This window comes from Rattus norvegicus, chromosome 12 (genome assembly GCF_021556685.1).
Source record: "Rattus norvegicus strain SHRSP/BbbUtx chromosome 12, alternate assembly SHRSP_T2T, whole genome shotgun sequence".
Lineage (NCBI taxonomy): Eukaryota > Metazoa > Chordata > Mammalia > Rodentia > Muridae > Rattus > Rattus norvegicus.
Window position 1 is genome coordinate 22,331,587 of NC_141545.1, and position 23,343 is coordinate 22,354,929.

At 55.2% G+C, this 23,343-nt stretch overlaps 1 protein-coding gene across 9 annotated transcripts; it reads left to right on the forward strand.

Annotated features, from left to right (window-relative positions):
- The first annotated feature begins 84 nt into the window (after positions 1-84).
- On the forward strand, positions 85-22,812 carry Pdgfa (platelet derived growth factor subunit A). 9 transcript variants are annotated; one of them, XM_087577772.1, is made up of 9 exons: positions 85-1,095; positions 1,911-2,108; positions 3,466-3,595; positions 4,917-5,013; positions 10,050-10,154; positions 12,310-12,497; positions 19,573-19,699; positions 20,140-20,209; positions 21,611-22,449. In XM_087577772.1, exons 3-8 carry the CDS (start codon positions 3,533-3,535, stop codon positions 20,193-20,195), a joined length of 636 nt encoding a protein of 211 aa, XP_087433898.1. In that variant the 5' UTR covers positions 85-1,095; positions 1,911-2,108; positions 3,466-3,532; the 3' UTR covers positions 20,196-20,209; positions 21,611-22,449.
- Positions 22,813-23,343: the final 531 nt, after the last annotated feature.

The following is a 23,343-nucleotide window of genomic DNA, read 5'->3' on the forward strand; positions in this document are numbered from 1 at the left end:
GCAGTGAACCGAGTGAACCGCCTAATAGCGGCTGGAAGTGAAACTCGAATCCCAGCCAGGAGAAAGCACGTGATTTCTCCTACCAGAAGGGATCACCGAGGCGCGGGCGGGACAGGTGCGGTGGCCTCAAGCGCATGCAACCCCCGCCAGCTCGGCTTGGTCTCTTGGTGTTCTTTGGAGGCCTGACACCCTCACACAACCCCTTCTCTAGAGGCTAAAATGAGGACAGTCGCGGGTCCCAAGGGAAGCCGAGGCATGGGTGTGTGTGTGTGTGTGTAGCCTGAGCCGGCGGGTCCTTTAGGCTTTTGACCACATGACTTAGCCAGTCCCAGTTTTCAGAGACCAGGAATCTTCTAAGAACCTGGAGGAACAGCATGGTGTGTGTGTGTGTGTGGGGGGGGTGGAGGGGTTAGGGGTCATTGTCTCACATCAGAGTACCGGTAAGCTTAAGGGCCCATGCCCCAGTCCCCTTAGGCAGCTGGCGCTCGGCTGCACAAGCTCTTACCACCCTCGCGCGGCCGCTGTTGTTGTGGTCGCTATGACGACGGGTCGCGGTTTTATTTTTAATAGCGGTCGGCGATTAGAACGGTGCCTGCGCCCAGCTCCCTGTGGCTCCCGCGTCCCGGGCGGATGCATCCAGGCCTAGCTTCATTCTGGTCCCTGATGTCCCTTCGCATCTTCAGAATTCCTCCCGCCCCTCTTTGATTTCCAGCTGGGCGCCCCTGCTGCGCCAAGAGAGTAAGGGGAGAGAAAAGCACCGAACTAGGCGGGGTCCCCAGGAACCCGCAGCCTCCATGCGGAGGTGGTGGCCGGACGGGCGCGGCATCCCCTCAGCAATGCAACCCGATCTTCTTCCTGGATTTTCACATCGGGTCGTCGAACCGCAAAGAGGTGTCCTCTGGTCCTCTCTGCTTCTGAGAAGGGCTTGGCAGGACAGGACGCGTAGAACAATCGGGATAAAACGGTGAGGAACTCGACTCAGGTCCAGCGTGGTCCTGGTAGTCGCCGCCAGAAGCCATCCGGTGAATCTCCCTCTGCAGAGCAGCACAAAGTTTCACCAGAACGGACAAGGCCTGGGCTTTCTAAGACCTCGAGGTGAGGAACTTCTCGACGTTTTCCAGACTCCCTCTTTAGGCCAAGAGAGGGTGCCTCTGTATCTCCAGAGCATCCCGAGGTGCTAGGGCAGGGGCGTGGCGACGGGGCCCGCAGGCCTAAGGAAGTCTGTGGAACTGCTTTAGATTTGGGCTCCAAAGATTCTCAGCAACCTACCCCCACCACACACACACACACACACACACACACACACACACACACACAGACACACACACACACACAGACACACACACAGACACACACACACACACCAGGTATTTGGGGCTAGGTGAGCCGCCCTCGTGGGGCCTTTCTAGCTCGACCTTTGAAATGCAGGAACCCGGGGGAGCTGGGGATGAAAGGCTCCTGCCCGGCTCTGCCTTTGTCTGGGGACAAAAGAGATTGGTGGGGGATTCGACCCGGGCTGGGTGCACGGGTTAATTCACATGAAAGGGAGTGAACTGGACGGGCGGGATTCTGTTGCACCCCTACCCATGGAGCGCGTCATAGAATCCAGAGCCCTAAGCTCTGTCTAGCTTTGGGATTTGAAAGGTCCACAATCCTCTAACTCCAATGCATGTCCAGAAGCTGACAGGTCTGGCCTTGCCGTCGGGTCACATCCCACCAGGAATCCATCTCTCTCAGTGGGAGAACCGTCCAGCCCTGATCAGACTTCTGTCCGCATGTGCCTTCCCCGCCACCCGGTCTGTACTGTGCCTTGGCCGGAGGTGGCGCTCTGCGCTCCCTTAGATTCCAAGGCAGAACCCAGGAGTTCCTCACCCGCGGCTTCTTTTCTATCTTTTCTTCTATCCCCTCAGCAACCCGTTCAGGGTGCGGCTGGGCCTTCTGCCAGGGGCTAAGGATCTGGAGGGTGCAGGGTGTCAAGGTGGCGATGAGGCAGGTGACAGCCTCCTCCCTGACTCTAGCCTCGCTTCCACCTCCACACAAGAGTGCAAGTTCCTCAATCAGGTGTCCCAGGCTTTGGCTCTGGGGCGCGGGCGCGTGGCAGCCGTCAGGTGAGTGCCCTAGACGCGCCCCTAAACCAGCCCCGCCTCTTCGCAAAGACTCACTCCCCCTCCTTTTATGGAGAGGGGAAGGCTGGAGCACTGGATCCTTACAGTGGGAAGCGGCCCGAGAGCCGGGCGGGGGCCAAGCCGACTCTCATGCCCTTTTTGGCGCAGTAGCTCTGGGCGCTGCCCTTTACTGCCGCTGGGGCCCGAGAGAGAGGCGAGCCGGAGACAGCCGTGCTTCTGCAGCGGCCTCCTCCCCTCCCCGCCCGGTGCCGCAGGATTGCAGCTGGCACTGAAGGGTGGGCAAGCTCGAGGGAGGGGCGCTCCGGGAGCCCCGGCGCCTGTGGGCTCCGAGCCGCGGGCGCCGAGGTTGGATGGATTTAGCTGCCTGCGTGAGCGCGTGTGTGGCCACTGCAGTGGCGGCCGGGCCCGATCTGGCCCGCGAGACCCCTGAGCGCTTCCGAGGTGCGGGTCCCGGGCCCGGAATCCGGGGGAGGCGGGGGGCGGGGGCGGGGGAGGGGCGCGGTGGCGGCGCTATAACCCCCTCCCTGTCGCCGGCCGGCTCCACACGCGCGTCCTGCGGAGCCCGCTCAACTCCCGAAGCCCGGCCTGCCTGCGCCTTCTTCTCCACCTCCTCCTCTGGTCTTCCCGCGGCTGCTGCGGCGGCGGCAGCGGCGCCAGCTCGGCCCTCGGACCCGCACGGGCGGCGTAGCGAGGCCCCGGGCGGGTTGGCAGCTGCCAGTCGGCGCGGCCGCGGGAGCTGCCCGGCCCGGGCGGGCGGAGGGCGGAGCGCCGCGCCGTAGCCGAGGGCGCGCCGCGGAGGGGCGCACGCAGGCCGCCGGGCCGCGCCGTGCTGGGCCGCGCCGTGCCCGGCCCGGGGCGGCAGCGGCGAGAGGAAGGCCCGGGAACAGGCTCTCGGGGCTGCCAGGAGCCCACAGAGAGAAGCGAGGCCGTAGCTGGTACCCGGCCGAGGGTCCAGACAGGTGATCGGTGGTGCGGCGGGAGCTGCAGTCACGCTCCGTGGTCCCCTCCCGGGGCTGACGGCAGCAAATATGCGGATTTACCGGCCGGGTCGCTCCTAAAGCCAGCGACGGGGAGCGAGCGCGGCGGCGGCCAGCACGGGAACGCACCAAGGAAGAAGCCCAGCCCCCGCCCTCCGCCCCTTCCGTCCCCACCCCCTACCCGGCGGCCCAGGAGGCTCCCGGCGCGACTCTGTTCCTCCTCCTCCTCCTCCTCCTCCTCCTCCTCGCTGCCTCTGCACTCGCAGCTCGCGCCGAGCGCGCTCCGCAGGCTCCCTGCTCTCCGCGCCACCCTCCTCCGGGCCGCGCTCCCTGAGGGATGGTACTGAATTTCGCCGCCACAGGAGCCCGGCTGGAGCGCCCGCCCCGCGGCCTCGCCTCCCTGCCGAGCTTCCAGCGCCTCGGGACGCGATGAGGACCTGGGCTTGCCTGCTGCTCCTCGGCTGCGGATACCTCGCCCATGCCCTGGCCGAGGTGGGTGCCACCCCCGCGCCTCTGTCCCCTCTGGGCTCCCTCGGCGCACGCCCCCCTCAGCTACCTGTTTCAAGCTCTGCAAAGAGCATTTCGATTTTGTCAGGGTGGTGTAATTTAAAAAAAAAAAATCCCAACTGGGTTCTATTTTCTGCCATGCCCAAGTGTGTCTGGTGAGTTTCCAGCGCGTTGCGTCGCTCCGCCTTGGAGGGGGACGGGGAGCCGCGAGGTGAACCCGTGGGCAGAAACTTCGGGGGGCTGTGGGTGCCTTTCCTGAAGGGGCAGCCCGAACGCAGCGGACAATGCAGTAACGGGGTGCGGACAGCGGGAAAAGGGGGTGTGTGTAAACTGACCGTGCCCTGGGAGGGGACTAGGGCGGGCAGTAAGGTAGACGAGGGTGCGGCTGAAGCCGGGGACTGGGCAGGGTGGGCAGCGCCCAGCCGCAGCCCCCAGTTCCTGGTCCCCAAACCCAGTCGGACGCAGGACTGGAGCAGTCTCCGCCCGCCCAGGGCCTGCTTACAGGTGGCTGAAGGAGGCAGCTGGGGCCGGGCCAGGCACCCGCGCCCTCCCACCGCCACCCCACCCCCCTACCCCCATTCCCCGGGAGCTTTGCCGTGATGAATGACTTTCCACAGCCCCTGTCGTGGGAACTTCGTGGTTGAGTCCTCCAGCGACCCTGACTCCCTTTAAAAAACCGGGAGGGAGAGTGGGGGAGGTTGAACGGTGGGGGTGGTCTGGGCAGGGACCGGAGAGGCGCGAGGTGGATATTTAACCCTTTGCGTTCCCTACAGCCTCTCAAGCCCCGATGGATTTGGGCGTCCTAGTCGGCTCTAGGGCCGTGACTGGGCCGGAGACGGGTGGGGCGACCGGGAGAGCGTGCTTGTGGGGTGGGGTGGGGGGAGCGAAGACCCTCACCTCTGCGGGCTCGGTTCAGGATTCCCAGAGTGAAATTGAACCCTCAGGCTAGGTTAAAGTGTTGAGGCTGCTGTGACTCCAGTCGTGGATGCGTGACGCATTTCGACCCTCTGTTTCTACATGTGGATTTAGCTATTAAACCAGAAACTCCTCCGACCCCTGGCTGCCCCCAGATACCCTGGGGAGGGCCAGAGCACGGCTGCTTTTTGCCTGAACATGTTAAGGCGGTGTCGGGGTGTTTTTACCAAGGTCAGAGAGATAGGAATAGTGTGGAGGACCTGGGGGGGTCCCACCTAGCCCCACCCGATCCTCTGGCTCTAGAGCCTGGCGAGGGTCGGGCCGGGCTGCGTGGCCCCTGGGGCCGGGCTGGAACCCCTGGGCGCGTCCTGACCGTGTGGTCTGCTTGCAGGAAGCCGAGATACCCCGGGAGTTGATCGAGCGACTGGCTCGAAGTCAGATCCACAGCATCCGGGACCTCCAGCGACTCTTGGAGATAGACTCCGTAGGTAAATCGCGCCCCTGCCTGCCCTGCCCTGGCTGCGAGGAGGGCGCGGGCGGCGGGGCGGGCAGGCTGCGCGAGGAACCGTACCCTGCGCTCGGCCGGGCCGGGCGCTGCGCAGGAGCGCACCGAAAGGTCAGACTCCACTCGCCGGCCATAAACGCCCAGGCGTATGAGTCAGGCGTTTCTCTTACAGTTGCCACTTTCTCTCTCCCAGCGGCAGCGGAGGGTTGCTTCGCTCGCCCGGGGGTTGTTTTTGCGTTTAAGGGAAACGCAGCGGGTGTGTCACTGAAAGTTCAGTTTTAGACTGTGCCGAAAGACCCTGCCAGGTGTGCGGACCAACGGCTGTGCCTCTGGCCCGGGAGCGCGGGAGGCGGCCGGGACAGAGCGTGGGGTTATGGTTGGTCTTCTCCTGGCGAGGACCCCCAGAGCGCTTGAGGATCTGGTCAGTCCCGGCCTTTTGTAAACTCCACTCCCTGGTGCCTCGATCGCCCGGGGCTGGGTCCCTGTGGTGGCCGCGGGAGGTCGATGTTTTTTCTCAACACCATCCTGTAAAAAGGCGCGCCTGGGACACTGGCGCTTGGGGCTATTTTGGGGGCTTCCCGCCTCAGGCCAGAGCCAAGCCACGTAGAAAACAATTTGTAAATGTAGGGTTGGATTAGACTCGGATCGACAAGGGCTAAAATAAGTGGGCATGGACTGGGATGGGAGAGGCAGTCCTCTGTGCTGGAGGACTTGGTCTCTTGTCTTTTGTGACCTTTTCAAAATGAACACTTAGCCTGGGTATCTTCTCTTCTCTTCTCTTCTCTTCTCTTCTCTTCTCTTCTCTTCTCTTCTCTTCTCTTCTCTTCTCTTCTCTTCCTCCCTCCGTTTCTCTCTCTCTCTCTCTCTCTCTCTCTCTCTCTCTCTCTCTCTCTCTCTCTCTCTCTCTCTCTCTCTTTCTCTCTCTCTGACACACTGGGATAAAATTTACCACCAGCTTTTTAAAAAAGGCCCCAGTGAGTTTGTCAGGAGGAACTAAAGGGCGCCAAAGTGAATTCTAAGTGACGATTTCCCCCTCCTAGCAAACTTTTCAGAAAGGGCGAGAGGTGAGAGAATTAAGTAAAATCACATGGTCTAGCCATTTTGAAATTTGTACCTAATTATGGTGGTGGAGAGGCCTGAACTGTTTTCTTTGCATGCCAAAACCATTTTTTAACAAGGCAGCCCCATGTCAGTAGTTTCTTGGCCCAGGAGATCCTGATCTGGAGTGGCAGGCCTAGGCTTTCTCTTGGAGATCCAGAGTTGGGTCAGGGAGGGTTCATCTGATCCCTTTTTGAGTAGGCCTGGGTGGAGGACTTGGCTGGGGTCACTGGGGGAATACTCCCAGAGTTTTTGCTGGCCCCCAAAGGCTTTGGAGAAGGCGGACTGCTTTCCTGTTTAAGCCAGGGCTGGGCCTCCTGCTGTCTGGATGTTGGGGGAAATGGGCCATTCACTTGCTGCAGGACCATTCTTATGCTGTTCTCTGCAGCCACACCTCCCCCACCCCCCACCATTAATGCTTTTAGCACCAAGCTTCTGTTCAGGTTAAGCTGGTGTGCCCAATGGGGGGGCTGGAGGCTCTGGGCTTGGGGCCTCCTTGGGAGGGTCCAGAGAGAAAAAAAACTGTCCAGGAGGGGGGCCCTGGAGGTTTCAAACCGCTTCTGTCTGAATGATGTGTGTGTGTGTGTGTGTGTGTGTGTGTGTGTGTGTGTGTGTGTGTGTGTGTGTGTTTAGGACATCCCCACACTCATTCTACCTGTCAGACATTTGGAGGGGTCTCCCTTGGAAACCTCTGAAAGCCAAGTGTGGATATAGCTTCTTCATCTTGAAGACAGGGCTGGAGGACCCCTTGTGACATCAACCCAAAGTGGGGTCTTCCTTACTTGGCTATCCCCCTGCTCTGGTATGGAAATTACCTGGAAACTCATCTTGGCTGGTTGGTTCACATTCTGTCTCTTGAAGTGAGGAGCCCTATGGCTCTGGCTGCTAGAGGAGCCTGCGGACAGCTGTGGTAGTCAGTATTAGAGTCAGCTGGAAGCGGTTCTCACTGGGACATCCCCAAGGATGGCCTCTCCAGGTGAATTCCTTCTGTCCCTATATCTAGGTTGCAGGCAGCAGAGAAAGGCTTAGGGGTGTCCCAGGCTCCCCAGCCAACTCCTCATCCAAGTGGGTGGGGCTTTGTGATTGGCACATGGCTTGTCTAGTGAGCTGGCAGCATCCCTGTTTTCCAGATGGGGAAACCCTGAAGGCATCTCCTCCCAACCTTGCAGCTCCTTGGCTGTGTGGCCCAGCTCCAAGGGTTGCAGGATTCCAGTACATTGCCAAGAATGTCCCTGAGCCCAGAGCATTCCATGGCAGAGTCAAGGAGCTCTAAGTGGTCTTTCCAGTGTGGCTTTTGGCTTCAGAGACCCAAGACCGACATGCGGCCTTGCTGTGAACTGCAGCTCAGAAGTTCAGGTCGACTGTGAGGGAGTGTGTGTGTGTGTGTGTGTGTGTGTGTGTGTGTGTTTGTGTGTTTGTGTGTGTGTTGTAACAGGAGCTTTGTTCTCTAGAACTGCTGGCCAGTTGCCCATGGGTCATTGAGTCACTGATACATAAAACATCCCATCCCAGGCGACTCACAATATTGTAGCCAGGACGGGGCTAGTGGACTCTGTCTGTCCTTCCCTCTAGTAATCAGACATTGTCACTCACACATCTGCATAGGATAAAGGAGGTGATTTTGACCTGAGAGGGACCTAGTCACTGGTTCATGCTGGACTCACTTGTGTCACACAAGATAACATCCTTAAACTCCCGACGAATGCATCTGTCGCACATCGAAGATGCCACAGTGGTAGATCAGTAGTTGGCTTATGGCCGTTTGTTTATTTACTTATTTTAAAGCTGTGGTCTCACAGAGCCCAGGCGCTATAGCCTTCCACTCCCTTATGTAAGGCTTGAGGGATATCTTCTTGTCTCCGCTGGCATAGGAAGAGGTTTACCAACACTCATCACCATACTTCTTTAATGCAGTAATGGGGATGGAACCCAGGGTCTTGGGTGTTCTGGATCCTCTTTCAGATGAATGACATCAGCAGCCTGTTTTTGTTTCTTGAGAAGGGTGGCCTTGAACTTCCGATCTTTCTCTTATGCCACCGCACCTGACTCATGACCTAGCTTGATCTGGGGGGGGGGGGGCAGAAGGTGGGCTTGTCTGAGTAGGAGCTGTGGCCCGTTTCTATGGCTGAGTTTGTCTGCATTAAGTTCAGTCAGGAGTCATTGGGTTGGGGAATTGGACCTATTGAGCGCCGGACCTTGAAGGGTCCCAGCTTTCTTTTGGTCTTCATTTTTATTTTGGTTTTGTTTTTAGTTTTTTTGAGACTGGATCTTGTATGTCCCAGGCTGACTTTGAATTTACTTAGTATCTGAGGATGACCTTGAACTCTGAACTCTTCATCCTTCCTCCACCTCCTGAGTGAGGGGGGATTCACCATACCTTGCCTGTCTGATTTGTCCTGTCTTGTTCAGTTTTTCTGGACTCTAGTGCCCTGGCCTCTGCAAAGTCAGTGACACCTACTATGTGCATGTTGAGGCAAGCGAGGCATCAGCGGACCACAGTCGGCCCTCTCGCGGGCCCTGTGAGTGGATGGCCCATTCATTTCTTGTTGGATTGGTCATAGCGGGATGGTCATCATTAGGTCATGACTCACCATGTCACTTTTTTTGTGAAGAGATGCTTCTTTGTAACAGTTGGTTGATGGGAAATTTTTACTGCATGAGCAGTTCTGATCTTATTTTGGGTCTTAAAATAAAATCGGTGCCATTGGAACACTGAGTCATTTTAGATAGTTTTTTGGGCTCAGATTCATCGTTGACATTCACACCTTAGACGAGTCTTTGCTTTTTATCTTAAGTGTGTGGGTAGGAGACGTCTCAGGGTGGAGGAGGCTGGTTGTGGATGGTGTGGTACCTAGTAGGCTGTGTGTATCTCTCGCTAGGAGGGCTCTCCGATTGGGCAAAATGTCAATAAATGTTGGGACCCAAGGGAGATTGTTCAGGGGAGAGGGTCCCGGAGAAAAGTGGAGACGGAAGGAGGGGAGCTTTGCTTGAAGTTCTGCATGATATAGCCTGGGAAAGCCAGGTATAGATTAATTATATTTGAGGCTGATAATGTCTGCCCAGCATGTGGTGGGGCTCTTTTGTCCTCTTGTCCCCAGGAACTGCAGAACTTGGGGCACTGTAGCAGCCTCTTCCACTGTGATGGGCCAGCGTATCTCAGAGGCTGGGCTCTCCCAGCTGACCTTAAATCTGTCCTCAGTCTGTAACTCTACCTCTGCTGAGCACCTGGTGGCCCTCAAGGTGCGAACACTCCTTCAGGTGCTGCCGCCTGCCTCCTGTCTCCTTCTGTATGCCTTGCTCCCTTATTCACCTAGCCCTGGGGACTCTAGCCTCACTTCTCTCTCAGCCGCACCCCTTTGCTGTTTCTCATGGCCTCTGGCCCTCAGAGCAGGCTTATTTCAGGAACTTGTGGAGGTTGGCTTGCAGCCCGGTCTGGCGTTGCTTCCGATGCCCCTCAGAGGTTAGGGCATTTCATCAAAGCCTGCTTTACAAGAGGGAGGCGCGCTGTACACACACAACAGCAGGAGAGGCAGCCGCTCTTCCCCTCTTTGCTTCGTCGATAGTGGTGCTGCTCCAGAACTGGGCCCAGCTGGGTGGCCTTGGGACTTTCCTGACCCAGTACAGTCCTCCAAGGGTTTCCTTCAGAGTCGTAAGCGAGAGTACCTGAATGCCTTCCTGAGAGAACCTCAGAATCTCACAGGAGAGTGACGCTTTGGGGACATGCATACTGACAAGAGTCTAGGGAGTTGGTTGAAGGCACATCTGTAAACCCTGTATGCAAGCAGAGGGTCTGGGACTGGGGATTTGAACACTACCCCTTGTCCCACTCTGAAACCTACTGTATAAGCCTCAGTTAATTAGGTCCCAGGAGTATGGTACATACGTGTGGGCACTTTACCATATTTTTCTTTCTACTCTTAGGGGCTGAGGATGCCTTGGAGACAAACCTGAGAGCCCATGGGTCCCACACTGTTAAGCATGTGCCGGAGAAGCGGCCTGTGCCCATCCGCAGGAAGAGAAGTATTGGTGAGCATGGACGGCCATGTGGCAGCGGAAAGGGGCTGGTTCCCACTGGAGCTGTGAGGGCTTCCTGCTAACTCAAGGCCTTGGGTACAGCCACATATCCCTCCACTAAACAAAGGCTTCACTGGCCCCCTGCCCTCCGCATGGAGGCAGGCCTCTTTCTCTTCTATAGAGTGTCTCCTGCCTGGGAGTCTTGTGCCTGGGCCAAGAGTTTCCAGGAGGGGAACATTATAAATTCCTTAAGTGCCCAGTCTTGTCAGGACCTGTCTATAAGGAGGCTTCGTTGGAAAACGTGGCCGTGCTTAATTTTCAGTTCCTGATGTGAGCTCCAGCATGCTCTTGGGCTTCAGCTGCAGAATCCGGGTGCAGCCTGGAGTGTGCTGGGGCCCACACCTCTTTCAGAGACCCTACCTCTCTCACCTTTGACTCTGGGGTTCCACCTGACTCTCATTCTGGGGAAAAAAATTATATCCTCCCAAGACCTCTGCTCTTCATAGGGTGGAATTTCAGGTGTGATTCACCCTATCCTAGCTCAGATAAGGGGGCTGTCTGTGTACTGTTGGGGTACTGGCTGCTGTGTGAGCCTAGGCAAGTAGATCCCTCTCTCTGTGAGATTTAGTTACCAGTAAAAAGGTAGATTTTTATCGATTCCTAGCTACTGTCAGGGAACATTCCAGACATGAGAATAGATGGTAGCTTCCCAACCAGGCCTCAGCCATCCTGCTAGGACTGTAGAATCCCTACTGAGCTGAGGGGAACTGACTGCAAGCTAAGGTCCTTACATGAGACCCACTTAGAAGACTCTCTACAATGGCTGTCATAAGAAACGCAGAATGGCCGAGCCCCCTAGGAGCCCAGGCCAGTGTGCCCAGCCCAGTGTTTGGGCCCTCTGTATTGGAGGAACTCACATCTAGAAGGATAGTGCTGGCCCCTGAGGGCAGGGAGGAGTCTGGTCTCCATCCCAGCATTCATGCTTTCCCCTCTAACTCCCAGGGAGTGTGTGGACACCTGTGTATCTCCTCTGGAGTGCGCTGGCAGCTGCTGGTGTGCGTATCTCTTAGGTGTGGTTAACGCCCGCTGGTTAGCTGGCTTGCGTCTCCTTGGCCCATCACTCCTTCCGGCTCTGAGTCTAGAGTCAAGATACCCTTCAGTGTTGATAGGTAGGTTAGCAGAGACAATCAGTGGACAGGCCCCAGAGCCTTCCTGGTATCACAGCTACCTCTCTGCACATTGGCTCGTCCGAAAGACATTACCAGGCAGCAACTATATAAGGAGCAACAAGGTCTAGAGTTAAATGGGGTTAGTGAGGAAGGACTGCCTGAGGAGGAGAAGGGTGTGTGTCCCAGGGTCCTGAGGGGATTTCTTATCTGCTGTGCACACCCGGCAAGCAGATGGCCCCAGAATGGCTGTTCTCAGGGGGACAAACAAGTGTAGTTTTCTGGCTTTCATAACCAGGTCCATAGCCTTGGGCTATGTGGAGACCTGCTCCTCTGCTGCCCTACTTCTTGGCTTGCAAAGCAAGGAAGGGTATGAGGGATGGAAACAAGGGCCTGTGCATGTCAGGCTCTACTACTCAGCCCCAGCCCCTGCCCCTCACTGGGGGGCATTCTAGGCAGGGGCTCTACCACTGAGCCACGCCCCCAGCCCCTCCCTGGGGGATTCTAAGCAGGGGCTCTACCACTGAGCCACGCCCCCAGCCCCTCCCTGGGGGATTCTAGGCAGGGGCTCTACCACTGAGCCACGCCCCCAGTCCTCACTGGGGGATTCTAGGCAGGGGCTCTACCACTGAGCCATGCCCCCAGCCCTCACTGGGGGATTCTAGGCAGGGGCTCTACCACCTTCATTTGGGGGTTCTAGGCATTCTACCCCTGAACCATTTTCCCAGCCCTCTTCACATTTTATTTTGAGATAAGACCTCCTTAGGTTGCCTAGGTTGGCCTAGAACTGTCTGTAGCTTTGTGAGTTTCAGCCCTGTACATTGAGAGGTCTATTGGCAACTAACATGTCCTTTCATACTGGGTGCTACTGTAGGGGTGGGTTCTATCTAGGTGCAACCTAAGTGGGTATCTGTGGGTTGGGAGATTGGAGGCCATGTTTTTGTGTGCTACAGGTAGATTCCTAGTTTTTTTCTTACTTCTTGGTACTCTTACCTTTGCAGAGGAAGCCATTCCCGCAGTTTGCAAGACCAGGACGGTCATTTACGAGATACCTCGGAGCCAGGTGGACCCCACATCGGCCAACTTCTTGATCTGGCCCCCATGTGTGGAGGTGAAGCGCTGCACTGGCTGCTGTAACACCAGCAGCGTCAAGTGCCAGCCCTCAAGGGTCCACCACCGCAGTGTCAAGGTGAGTCCTGCCCCTTGTCATGGTCAGTCTCGCAAAAATGCCCTTGGGTTGATGGAACGGTTTCAGAAGCAGGGCAAAGCATGGCATGAGGCTTACGTACATGAGGCTCCGTACAGGCCAGGGGGCTGGCTTCAGTGACCCCCCCCCAGGAGTGACTGTGGGATACTCAGGGGTCACGCCGTGCTTCTGGTCCCATGTTGTGTCATAGGATAGCACTAGGTTGGGCACTGATGACCAGCCAAAGAAGGTAGTCAGTCCACCACAGTCCAGCTGGCTGAGCCAATGAGGTCACTCTGATTGCTTACAGGAGTGTGGGTGACTCAAGGGCAGATGTTTCACAGGAGTGCCCACCCTAGCACTGACGACTGACTGGAGAAAGTTGCATGTCTAGAACTTTCTCCCCTGCGCTGGCAAAGGCTGGCAAAGAGTCTTTCCTCTACAGCAGTTGTTACTAGTTAAATGTGTCTGTGGAGGGGTACTCACAGCTCTCTGAGTCTTCCCAGCTCCCTCTAAGAGGAACTAGCCACATAGTGCCATGAGAGATTTGTGGGGCCCATAATTTGCATGCATGGTCACTGTCTGCATAGGTGACAGTGGAACTTGAGTCTGTTCCCTTCTGGACCTCTGTGCCCTTCGGGGTTTGGTTGCTGGCTTCCCTGCTGAATGATGCAGGTTTAGTCCCTCTCTGGGCATGAGTCTTAAGAATATGATGGATAGCTGGTTGTCTTGTGCGTGTGCATTTCTGTGGTGTTGTCGCCAAGCCTGGAGCCTTTGACATCCCATCGTCAGTCAGAGCAGTGGTTCTTACTCTTCCTAACACTGCGGCCTCTTGTTGTGGTGACCCCCCCCCAACCGTAAAATGATTTCATTGTTACTTCATAATGGTTACTGTTATGAATCTTAATGTAAATATCTGGTATACAGGATTTCTGATGCAAACTCCCCCCCCTGGGGGGGGGAGGGGGCGTCCAACAGGTTGAAGCCTTTTTGCTGAACGTGTAACCATTGGGTGGCTGAACGGGTGCAAGCAGTGGTATCTGGGCTCTCGACAGCTGAGGGGCTAGAATGCCTCCCTCTGAGGACAACATCTACTTCTGACACAGTCAGGCTTCTGTAGCCATGATACTTCGGGGGTGGGGAGGGGGGCGTTGCAGGGTCCCAAGAGTCATGTGTGAAGATTTCAGACCTCATTCTTCCATTCTAGTAAATCTGTCTTAACCCCCAACCCTGCCATGAACTTTGACCCCAGCAGAAGGCAGGTACCAGGAGAACACCTTTATTGGTAAGGACTTAGGCTCTGCACCTCCTTTGTGACCCACAGCCTAGGCATCTGTACTTAGAATTGACTTTGATGTTTGGCGCTTGGTCTTTGGAGAGCTCCAGGGAGAGCCGACTGAATAAACCCCACATATATTTGCAGGCATCTTCACAAGTGGACACCAAAGCCATGGGCTTTCCCCAGGGTTCAGTGGACTCGTTTGGGATGCGCTCTAGTCTTGCCGTCCCCCCTCTGAGGTTGAGCAGGGTGTTGGCTTGCGGCAGGGACATGTTACCAGGAGTGGCTCAAGCACCCTGGTGGCCTGTGTCACCTGGACCAGTCCCAGCCTTTTCCTAGGCCCCGGGGTTACCATGGGATGGTAAATGGAGGAGTGTTTGGAAACCTGCCATCTTGTTCGTTTGGGTGATAGATTTGATCTAGAGTAGGCCTTTCTCTTTCTCAATCTGTCTGGCTTTGTTCCTTGCCTGCCTGCCATGGATTTCTGTAGTCTAGGCTGGCTTAGAACTTTGTAGCCCAGGCTGATGTTAAATTTGAGGTAATCCTTCCTCAGCCTCTTGCCTGGTGGGGTTATAAGAGCGAGCTATTACAATATGTGTTTAGGAATCGTTTTTTCCATGCTGGAAACACGGTCCAAGGGGTGGGTAGTGTGACCTGGTGTGTATGGGGGTTTTGACTTGGAGGTTTTCAGTCTCCAGCCTCTGTGACAGGAACGGTTCATTCCCACTGACACTGTTACTTACTGCTCCTTCCCTGTGCTGGATGGGACTCATCCAGAGTCCTGGTCAGTTGAAAGGGACCAATCTAGTCCTGGTTGGCCTAGGCTTTTCCTAGTCCATCGTTAAGTACCCACCCATATGCACCACCACTGCTGCCCACCCAGAGCTAGGAGGGGACATCCAGCTCCAGACACTGCAGGCTCTGGCAGGAGGGACAGAGAAGCAGTGGAACAGGAGCCCTATTGTGGATGCCAAGCCTGTAGTATTTGGGGTGGAGGCTGGTGCTAACCTGCGTGGAGGGAGATGGACCTAAAAGTCCCAGACTCTGGGTCAGCAGGGGTGGGGTTGATGATGAGGGCCACATCTATGTTCTAAGTGCCCTCAGCCTTGGTTCCAGTGTGTGTGTGTGTGTGTGTGTGTGTGTGTGTGTGTGTGTGTGTTTCCTTCTTTGTAGTGCTGTGTGTTAAACCCAGAACTTCTCATTACAAGCAAACATTTACAACTGAGCCCCTCACTGGGGGATTCTGGGCAGGGGCTCTACCACTGAGCCACACCCCCATCCCCTCACTGGGGGATTCTAGGCAGGGGCTCTACCACTGAGCCACACCCCCATCCCCTCACTGGGGGATTCTAGGCAGAGGCTCTACCACTGAGCCACGCCCCCAGCCCCTCACTGGGGGATTCTAGGCAGGGGCTCTACCATGGAACCACGCCCCAGCCCCTCACTGGGGGATTCTAGGCAGAGGCTCTACCACTGAGCAACACTCCAGCCCCTCATTGGTGGATTCTAGGCATGGGCTCTACTACTAAGCCAAGCACCCAGCCCTCCATGGTTTTTATTGTGAGACACGGCTCAATTAACTCACTCAGGCTGATTTTGGACTCCCTGTGTAGCCTAGGCAGGCCTTGAACCCCTGCTTCAGTCTCTCAGTGGCTGGCTGGCATGATCCCTGAGCAGCCTAGGACCTTACCCTATTTGACCTGCTCTTTTCCTGCTGTGCTCAGCGTGTATCGCCTGACCTCAAGTGCTAGCCATGTTCTCCATACCTTGTTGTGGAGACTGGAGGAGTATGTCCTGTGGGCCTGCACAGTGGAGCAGAGCCCAGCCCATGGAGCGTTTAGCTTGGACAGAGGTGAGGCTTCTCCTGTCTACATTACATGGGGCTGCTCAAGGGTCAGGGGTTAGGGATGCCAAGGGGTCAGGCCAGCTCTGAGCCATCATTCGACCTGGCTGCAAAACTGGATGAGGAGGTTCCATTACTCCGTCTCCGACATGCAGGAAATGGGGCTCTGCTGGCTCAGGCTCCAGGCTTCTAGAAGGAAGGTTCCCCCAACTGGGGTTGGGTCTGGAGCTGTGTTTTAAGGAAAGTCCCAGCTGGGCTTCATCAGGTGGCTTGTGCAAAGATTTTAGAGAAGGTGACCTGGCAGGCTTTAGTCTTGAAGGAGCAAGTCTCATGGTCCCTCCTCTGCTGAGGGGCTTGAGGTCCAAGGATGCTGGAGCAGCATGGCAGAAAACACCCGAGATGGGCTCGATGCTTAGCAAGCTGTGAGCCTTCAGTCAGAGGGGATAGGGGGTCCCTCAGACTTTAAGATGTGTCACCGACTTCCCCCTTCCACGGGACACTTTGGGAGCCAGAGCCTAATGCCGTCTTGGTCAAATTAAAGCACTGTCCTGGGAAGGTCTCTGGGGCTGTGCTGTGAGGCCTTGCGGCCTTGCTCCTTTTAATTCTGCGTCATTAGAAAGCAGAGAAGAATGAGGGGCCTGGGCAAGTCATTCGCTTGCCAGCGCCTGGTTGCTCATCTAGTAAAAGAGGCTATAATCGGGTCCATGTGGCTGACCCGAAGGAGGGACTGTGCCCTGCGTTCCGCTCAGTCAGCAGTGGCTTTTATCATAGATGCCATTGTCCTGAGGCTTGGCGTAATAGGACAAGCCCCGCTTCCTTGCAGGGGAATGCCTGGATACTGGCCTGGCCAGGTGACGCTCTGGGTGGGACGTGAGGGAGCTCTGGAATGCGTGGGGCACAAGTGGGATTCCCGGGACGTTACCATCTCGTTTTTTCTATTTTCACGGAGACGGTTCTGAAAATTTACTATTCATAACATGTCCTTTGGAGAGAAAAATGTAGCCATTTCCTGGCCAGACAGAGGTGGCAGAGTGGCTGGAATCCTTGCATTCCCAAGGCAGGTGCTACTATAAACCACTGTTTGTTTCTGTCTGATAACCGTGGGCCTGTCTGGAAGAGTGGGGCTCCCCAGCTGGAACGCCTCAACACTTGATGTTCATGTAGGGGACCCCTAGGCTCAATGGAGAAAGTTTTATTGCCCTGCAGTCAGGGGGTTGGGTCTAGGATCGGCCCTCATGGGAAAATCTAAGGGTTGTGTCGGGCTGGAGGACTGCAGTTAAAAGACAAACCAAATTCCCTCCTGACAACCTGTGTTCAGGGCCTCATGACGCCCACCTGGTCCTGGCCACAGAGGGGCAGAGCACCCACCTGCTGGTGTCTGTGACCATGGTCTCTTTCAGGCCTGGGTTTACCTAGGCATCCTGGAAGTTTGCTGGATCACCAAAGACTATGAACATCTTTGGAGGTTGGGGACTGTGGCAAGGATGTGGCACCTCTGCCTACAGCTCCTCTTGGGACTGGCTGATGTTTTCCCTTTAGGAGAACTACTTTCTCCCCCACCCACCCCAGGGTCCTTGAAGGGAGGGACAGGGATTGCCCTTCTGTTCCCTGGGGTGGAGTGTGAGACCACCTATCTGAGCCTAGGGACCAGGATTGCAGTGCCTCTGGGGACATGATGACTTGTTGAACAGAGCTTGGGTGCTTAATTTTAATAAGGAGTCTTGTGCGAATATTGATTCCTTTTGAAGCGAACTCCTGTTGGGTGGCGGTGTCCCATTTCTAGGTGACTGTTTAATGTCGTGTATTTTATTTGTTTTTGGATATGTGGTCTTAAAGCCAGCCTGGCCTGGAACTCAGTGTGTAGACTAGGCTAGACTTGAAGCAATCCTCCTGCCTTAGCCTGCTGAGTGCTGGGCTTCCGGGCCTGTCCCACCATACCCACTTTATCTCTGGGTGCCTCTGCAGAGGTAACTTTGCTCTTTTATGAGCTACCTGGGTGGGTGTGACCACTGTCCCCATTTCACAGGTCAGGTTGGAGGTATCTGGACAGCATAGCCGCACTCAGATGTCCCCACCCAGGCTGTCTGTGCACTCCACCAGAGCATTCTGAGAAAGACCCCTGGGCACCTAGTCCCCATGCTTACAGCTCTCAGGGCAAGACCCTCCTTGGCTTTCACTGTCCCTACTTTGCTGTCCCTCCTGCTTTCTGACGTACCGAAACCTCCTGGGCTGGCCCTTGACCCCTGACCCCCTGGTCCCACGCCCTACCTGCTGAGCTCATACTTGGCAGACCGTGTTCACACCTGAGGCACCCATTCTACTTCACACGCCCGCTGGGCACCTGGCACCCTTTGCACCCATGTTAACCATTAATGTAGCCAAGTTGGTAGCCACAGCAGAGTCTGGCCGAGTCTGGTCCCCAGTACTCTGAAGTGGCTGCCTGACCTGGTACTGGTGCATGGCTGACCATTGCTTGGGTCTTCTTGGCTCCTGAGCATTGATACCCTTGGAAGAAGAGTGGGAAATGTTCCCCTGCCCAAAATCCCTCAGTCACTCTGGGCCAAGCACTGTCTCCATTATCGCATAGCACAAGGCTGCCACCGCTAGGTGCCCCAGGCTACCTGGGGTGGGTTCAGCACTGCTGTAGCCTCAGTTTCCCTGGTATATGGCGAGGTGTAAGGTTGTGATCCCTTAGGGCTGCTCTAGGAGTCGGACACGGATTTGGCACCGGTTGTATGCAGTTCTGCGGGGCTGGGAGGTTGGCCGTTCTCTAGCACATGTTCCAGGTGGCATTGAGGTTGGGACAAGCCGCCAACCACGCTCCCCGGGTCACCTCAGGAGAGGGCATGCTGTACCTGATTTTCCTTTTCTATCCATGGAGGTGACAATCCTGCCTCCTCACTGGCTGGCTGGTTAAATGAGCGCTGGTGTCTGGACTCCGAGGGAGGAGACCTGGAGGATTCTCTAATGCAGTGCCATGCTGGAACGGAGCAGGGCACATGCCTCCAGGCTGCCTCCTGGTGCAGCAGTTGATGGGGGCTGGGGGCGGGGGTGGGTTATGGAACTGCTGAATGGGTATGGTGTGTGTGTGTGGGGGTGGAGTTGTATTCCTCCATTGGGAGCTGTGTGCACCATTCACATGCATGTCTGTGTGGGGGCGGAGTTGGCACACTCATGACAGAGTGCTGCCGAGTGTGAGCCTGTAGTGCCCAGCACCTGGCGGGGACTATGGGAGGGCTTGCCTGGGTTCTAGAGTCTGGTGTGAAGTCTTTGGACGGCCTGGAGGTGTGTGTTGCTGTCTCTCAGAGACCTTGAGTTGGGAGGGTCCCCTCCCTCAGCTTTGTCTCCAGCTGAGTTTCTGCTGTTTCTAGTCGAGGCTCCGCTTTCTTACTAACAACAGCACATGTACCAGAGTAGTACTATGTTCTACCATCCTATGTCCAGTTCACCCTTTCTTTGCTGACGCTCTTCACCATCCTATGTCCAGTTCACCCTTTCTTTGCTGACGCTCTTCAGATCTTCTGGGCAGTTAGGAGTCTTCTGTAGTCCCAGCTCACCTCAGCACTCTGTTGCCAAAGGTGACCTTAAGTTCCTGGTCCTCCTGCCTCTACATCCTGAGTCCTGGGATTAACAAAACAGGCTTATGCTGCCACATTCATTCAGTTTATACGGGGCTGGGGATGGAACCGAGGGCTTTGTGGACACTGGGGAAGCACTTTGGTAACTGAGTCACATCCCCGGCTGTGTGGTTCAGGCTGACCTTGACCCTTTGGGCTGTTGGGTGTGGGGTGCAGCTGTTAGGCCTAACATCATTGGGGTTTATTTTGAATGAAGGCAGACCTGAGCTCAAGGGAAGATGCCTCGGGAAGGGTTAGCTATCTGAGTCCTGGTTTGGTGTGCACCAGGCAGGTCCCCTTGGGCACATAGCGTTGACACTGGCTTTGTTTCCTCGGCAGGTGGCCAAAGTGGAGTATGTCAGGAAGAAGCCAAAATTGAAAGAGGTCCAGGTGAGGTTAGAGGAGCACCTGGAGTGCGCATGCGCGACCTCCAACCTGAACCCAGACCATCGGGAGGAGGAGACGGGTGAGTGGCGAGCACTGTCTGTTTGCTTCGCGTGGGTCCTGAGGGATATGGGATGAGGGATCGGTCGCATTGGACCGAGCCAAGTCAGTCACAGAGCGATGGTAAAAGTTGATTGGTCTGGATTTCCCAGCTGTCTACACTGGCCTGTAGAGGAAACTGTCAGGGAAACTGTGCCTGCAGGGTACCCCATCCAGGTGGGACAGTAGACCCTGAAGGTTAAGTGCCCTCGCCCAGGGTCTTTACCTTCATCCCGACCAGCATCCCTATACAGCACCACCATTCAGGCAGCCCAAACGCAGAGATAGACCCAGAAGTGTCCAGGCGCCAGGGTGGATCGGGCTTTCGTTCTGAAAGATAAAACACCTTCAGTATTTATGGCTGTGGCTTCCCACTCCAGGCCCTCCGGAGGCCACTCACCTTCCCTGCCCTTTCCTTGACAGGAAGGCGTAGGGAATCAGGTAAAAAGCGGAAAAGAAAAAGGTTAAAACCCACCTAAGGCGGCCCGACCAGGTAGGCCCTGCCCGCTGGGTGAGCTGGGGGACTCCCTCGCAGTGCTGGGACACAATCAGACCAGCGAATCCAGCTTCCCATGGGCCCTGATTGGCTCAAGGTTCTGTGTGCTTCCGGGACTGCTGGGCCGGGTCTCCTCGCAGCTACAGCTTTGCCCTTCTCTTGGTCGTTGATTAGGCACCCTAATGCCCCATGGCGGGAAGGGTGGTTGCTTCTGGTGGAGTTACCTGGGGAGGCTACCCACTGCACTGACCAGTGAAAGGACTGAGGCTTTTACAGATGTTGAGGCTTGAGGAGGTTGAGTGGATCCGAAGAGCTAAGTGGCCAGGGCGTAACCTGCTTTTGTAACCAGTAGCAACATCAGGAGAAGGAGGTGGAGGTTAATGTTCTGTGTAAGACCAGGATGGGTAGTCCTTTGTACTTGACCCTGTGGATTCTGTCCTTAAAATTACCCTCAGGACCCACGGTGGCTGCTCTGGGATCCAAGAGTCCGGTCAGGTAGAGAAGGACTGTAGAGTCTCTTAGGGATACTTGTTCCAAACCCACCCTATGATGCTGTTTTTCCCCGGAAGTGTGGGGAATGTAGGTGGGGGTGTGCCATTTCTCAGACCTGTCCTGAGTGTCAGCTTGTCTGCCTCAGAGGGCTGGAGCCTGTCTGGCTGAGCCCTTCCTCCTGGCACATGGGACTTAGGGGCATCCAAGACAAACAGTTATTCTGGGCAAGAGAGTCCTCAGAGATAGGGTGTCTGAGAGCCCTGGCTCCCACAGGAGTGTGGCTGGGGATGCCTGTCTTGGGCATGTGTCTCCTTGGGCAGGTCGGCAGGGTTGTCCCATGTGCTCTGATGGGCCCACGGCTGACAGGGAACCCCTTCAAGTGAGAGGCAGGTGTTTCTGCGACTGCCCGTGTCCAGCTGGCAGCCTGTCTCCAGGCTGTGAAGGAAGGCACTGTTGGTTCAGTATGGAACTGGGAGGTATAGTTTTGTGATGATAGCTCGTATTTGATCACCAGCACCGTAATAGCCACAAAAAAAATCATTGCTCTGATTAGTCACAGAGACCCACATACAGGGTGGCTGGTTCTCCCTGACACTTCATGGCCCGAACTGCCAACCTCCCACAAGTACAGGCCTTAGGCTAGAAGAAAGAAAGATAGCGGGAAGGCCGAAAGGAACTTTCCATGCCTCATTTTCTCCATCTGTGCAATGGGAGCCATGGGTTCTTCTATGAAATGCAGCTAGCCTAGTACCAGTTCTTACATTGGGAAGATTTGATTACACTTAAACTGTGGAAAATTTGATTTTTTTTTTTTAAATTACATATCACCTGCATGTATTAAGACATAAGTTGTCAAGCGGCCCTGTATCTGTGGTCATAGCTTCAACTCTTCCTGCCTTCCCACAGATGTGAGGTGAGATGAGCTGGCTGCCCTCTCCCGGGACACGGATGTACGTGGCGTGTGACATTCCTGAACATACTATGTATGGTGCTTCATTGCCAATGTGCGTGCAGTCTTTGTTCTCCTCCGTGAAAAACTGTGTCCGAGGACAAAGAGACAGTGTCCGTTTGTTCAGTGTGACATCAAAGCAAGTACTGTAGCACTCGGAGAGACAGTGAGAAAGCTTCCTTGTCACAGAGAGCGAAAACAAAACCACAAAAAAGAAAAAAAAAAAAAAACAAAAAAATTAAAAAAGAAAAAAAAAAAACAAAACCACACCCAACAACAAAAAAACCCCACCAGAAGAAACAAAAAAAGACTGAAGCGGGCAACAGAAGGGCCGCCCTGCAGGACTGACCCTCGAGTGGTGGCTGATGTTGGCCACCACCCTGGATTCTGCCCGTGGGCACAGGTGCTTTTCGCCAAGGACGCCCAGAATGCTACCTGCCAGCTCTACTAGGTACAGGAACTGAACGAATGGGAGAAGCCCGCGGGCCTGGAAGCCACCGCCTGGACTGAGTCTGCCTGGGAACTTCCTGATGGCCTTACGTGGAATTTCTTTTTTCTTATCTTTTTCTTTTTTTTTTTTTCCTTTCCTTTTATTTTTTTACACCATGAAGTAATTGAGCTTCTCCTTTTTATTCTCTGCCTAGCCTTTTTTTTTTTTTTTTTTTAAATCTCTTGGATGACATTTTTGTTGATAACATGCACGAGGCTGCTGTAAGTTGGGACAGTGAGACGGTTATTTTTTTTTTCCTAGCCAAACTAATGAGGTGTATTAAAATAAATACCTACCTATACATCATTTCCGATGCGCCTCTGCCTTCCTTTAACATCTTCTAGCTTAGGTCATTTGAGAGAACTATGAGAATCGCTCAGTTTTGGGTCTCCCTCCACCCCTAGGGACCACCCTCCATTGCTAAACGGCTTCTGCGGCAGTGTGGAAACTCGACTAAGATTATTTTATAGTAAGCTGTTGGGTTTCACTGTTAACCAGAACTGTGTGTGTGTGTGTGGTTTCCTTGTTTTGGTTTGGTTTTGTAAAGGTGAACTTTGTATTTTTAATATTATCAGTTTATATACCTGAGAGCCTGCTATATATATATTTTTTTTATTTTGAACTAAAAGGAGAAAAAAAAATCAACGAACTTAATGCACATCAGATGCATCCTGTGGTCCTGTTTGTCTGGTTGCTTCCTGGAGTCGCTCCATTCACATGGTTGGTTTGAGGGTGTGACAACTTGGGGACCAGAGAATGGGGGCTGCCAAAGTGACAGCTGTCTGTCCTGGGCTTCTGAATGGGATGGGAACCGACCAGAGGGGACAATTCTGCCTGAAAGCTGGAGATCACCCTCTCTGGAGCTAGATGCCAATGAATGTCAGCCACCCATGAGCTGGGTACTAGTCACTGGATGTGTCAACACGGGCAGCTGGTGGCTCAATGGCCACATCAGAGGTCCCTGTTGCCCATAGGCTGTGCTTTCTCATGGAAAGAGAGGAATGTAGCAGCTCACCCTTACTGGCGCGTTCCAGGTGAACTTCATGGCTCAGAGGCTGGAAGGCTGCAATGCACGCCAGGCCTTTAGCCCTCCAGGCCCATCTATGGGAAGCCACTTGGTCCAGTGTTAGGTTCCTTCAATCAGGAGAGCCAGAAGCCCAGTGCTCATGGGAAATTCCACGATCTGTGAGACCTGGCAGC

What these genes read in the sequence shown, in the direction of transcription:
- Pdgfa (XM_087577776.1), top strand. Translation starts at nt 795, where the DNA reads ATGCGGAGGTGGTGGCCGGACGGGCGCGGCATCCCCTCAGCAATGCAA. An exon ending in TCGCCCATGCCCTGGCCGAG is followed by an intron (nt 3,596 to 4,916) that starts GTGGGTGCCACC and finishes GTCTGCTTGCAG; the next exon opens with GAAGCCGAGATACCCCGGGA. An exon ending in CTTGGAGATAGACTCCGTAG is followed by an intron (nt 5,014 to 10,049) that starts GTAAATCGCGCC and finishes TTCTACTCTTAG; the next exon opens with GGGCTGAGGATGCCTTGGAG.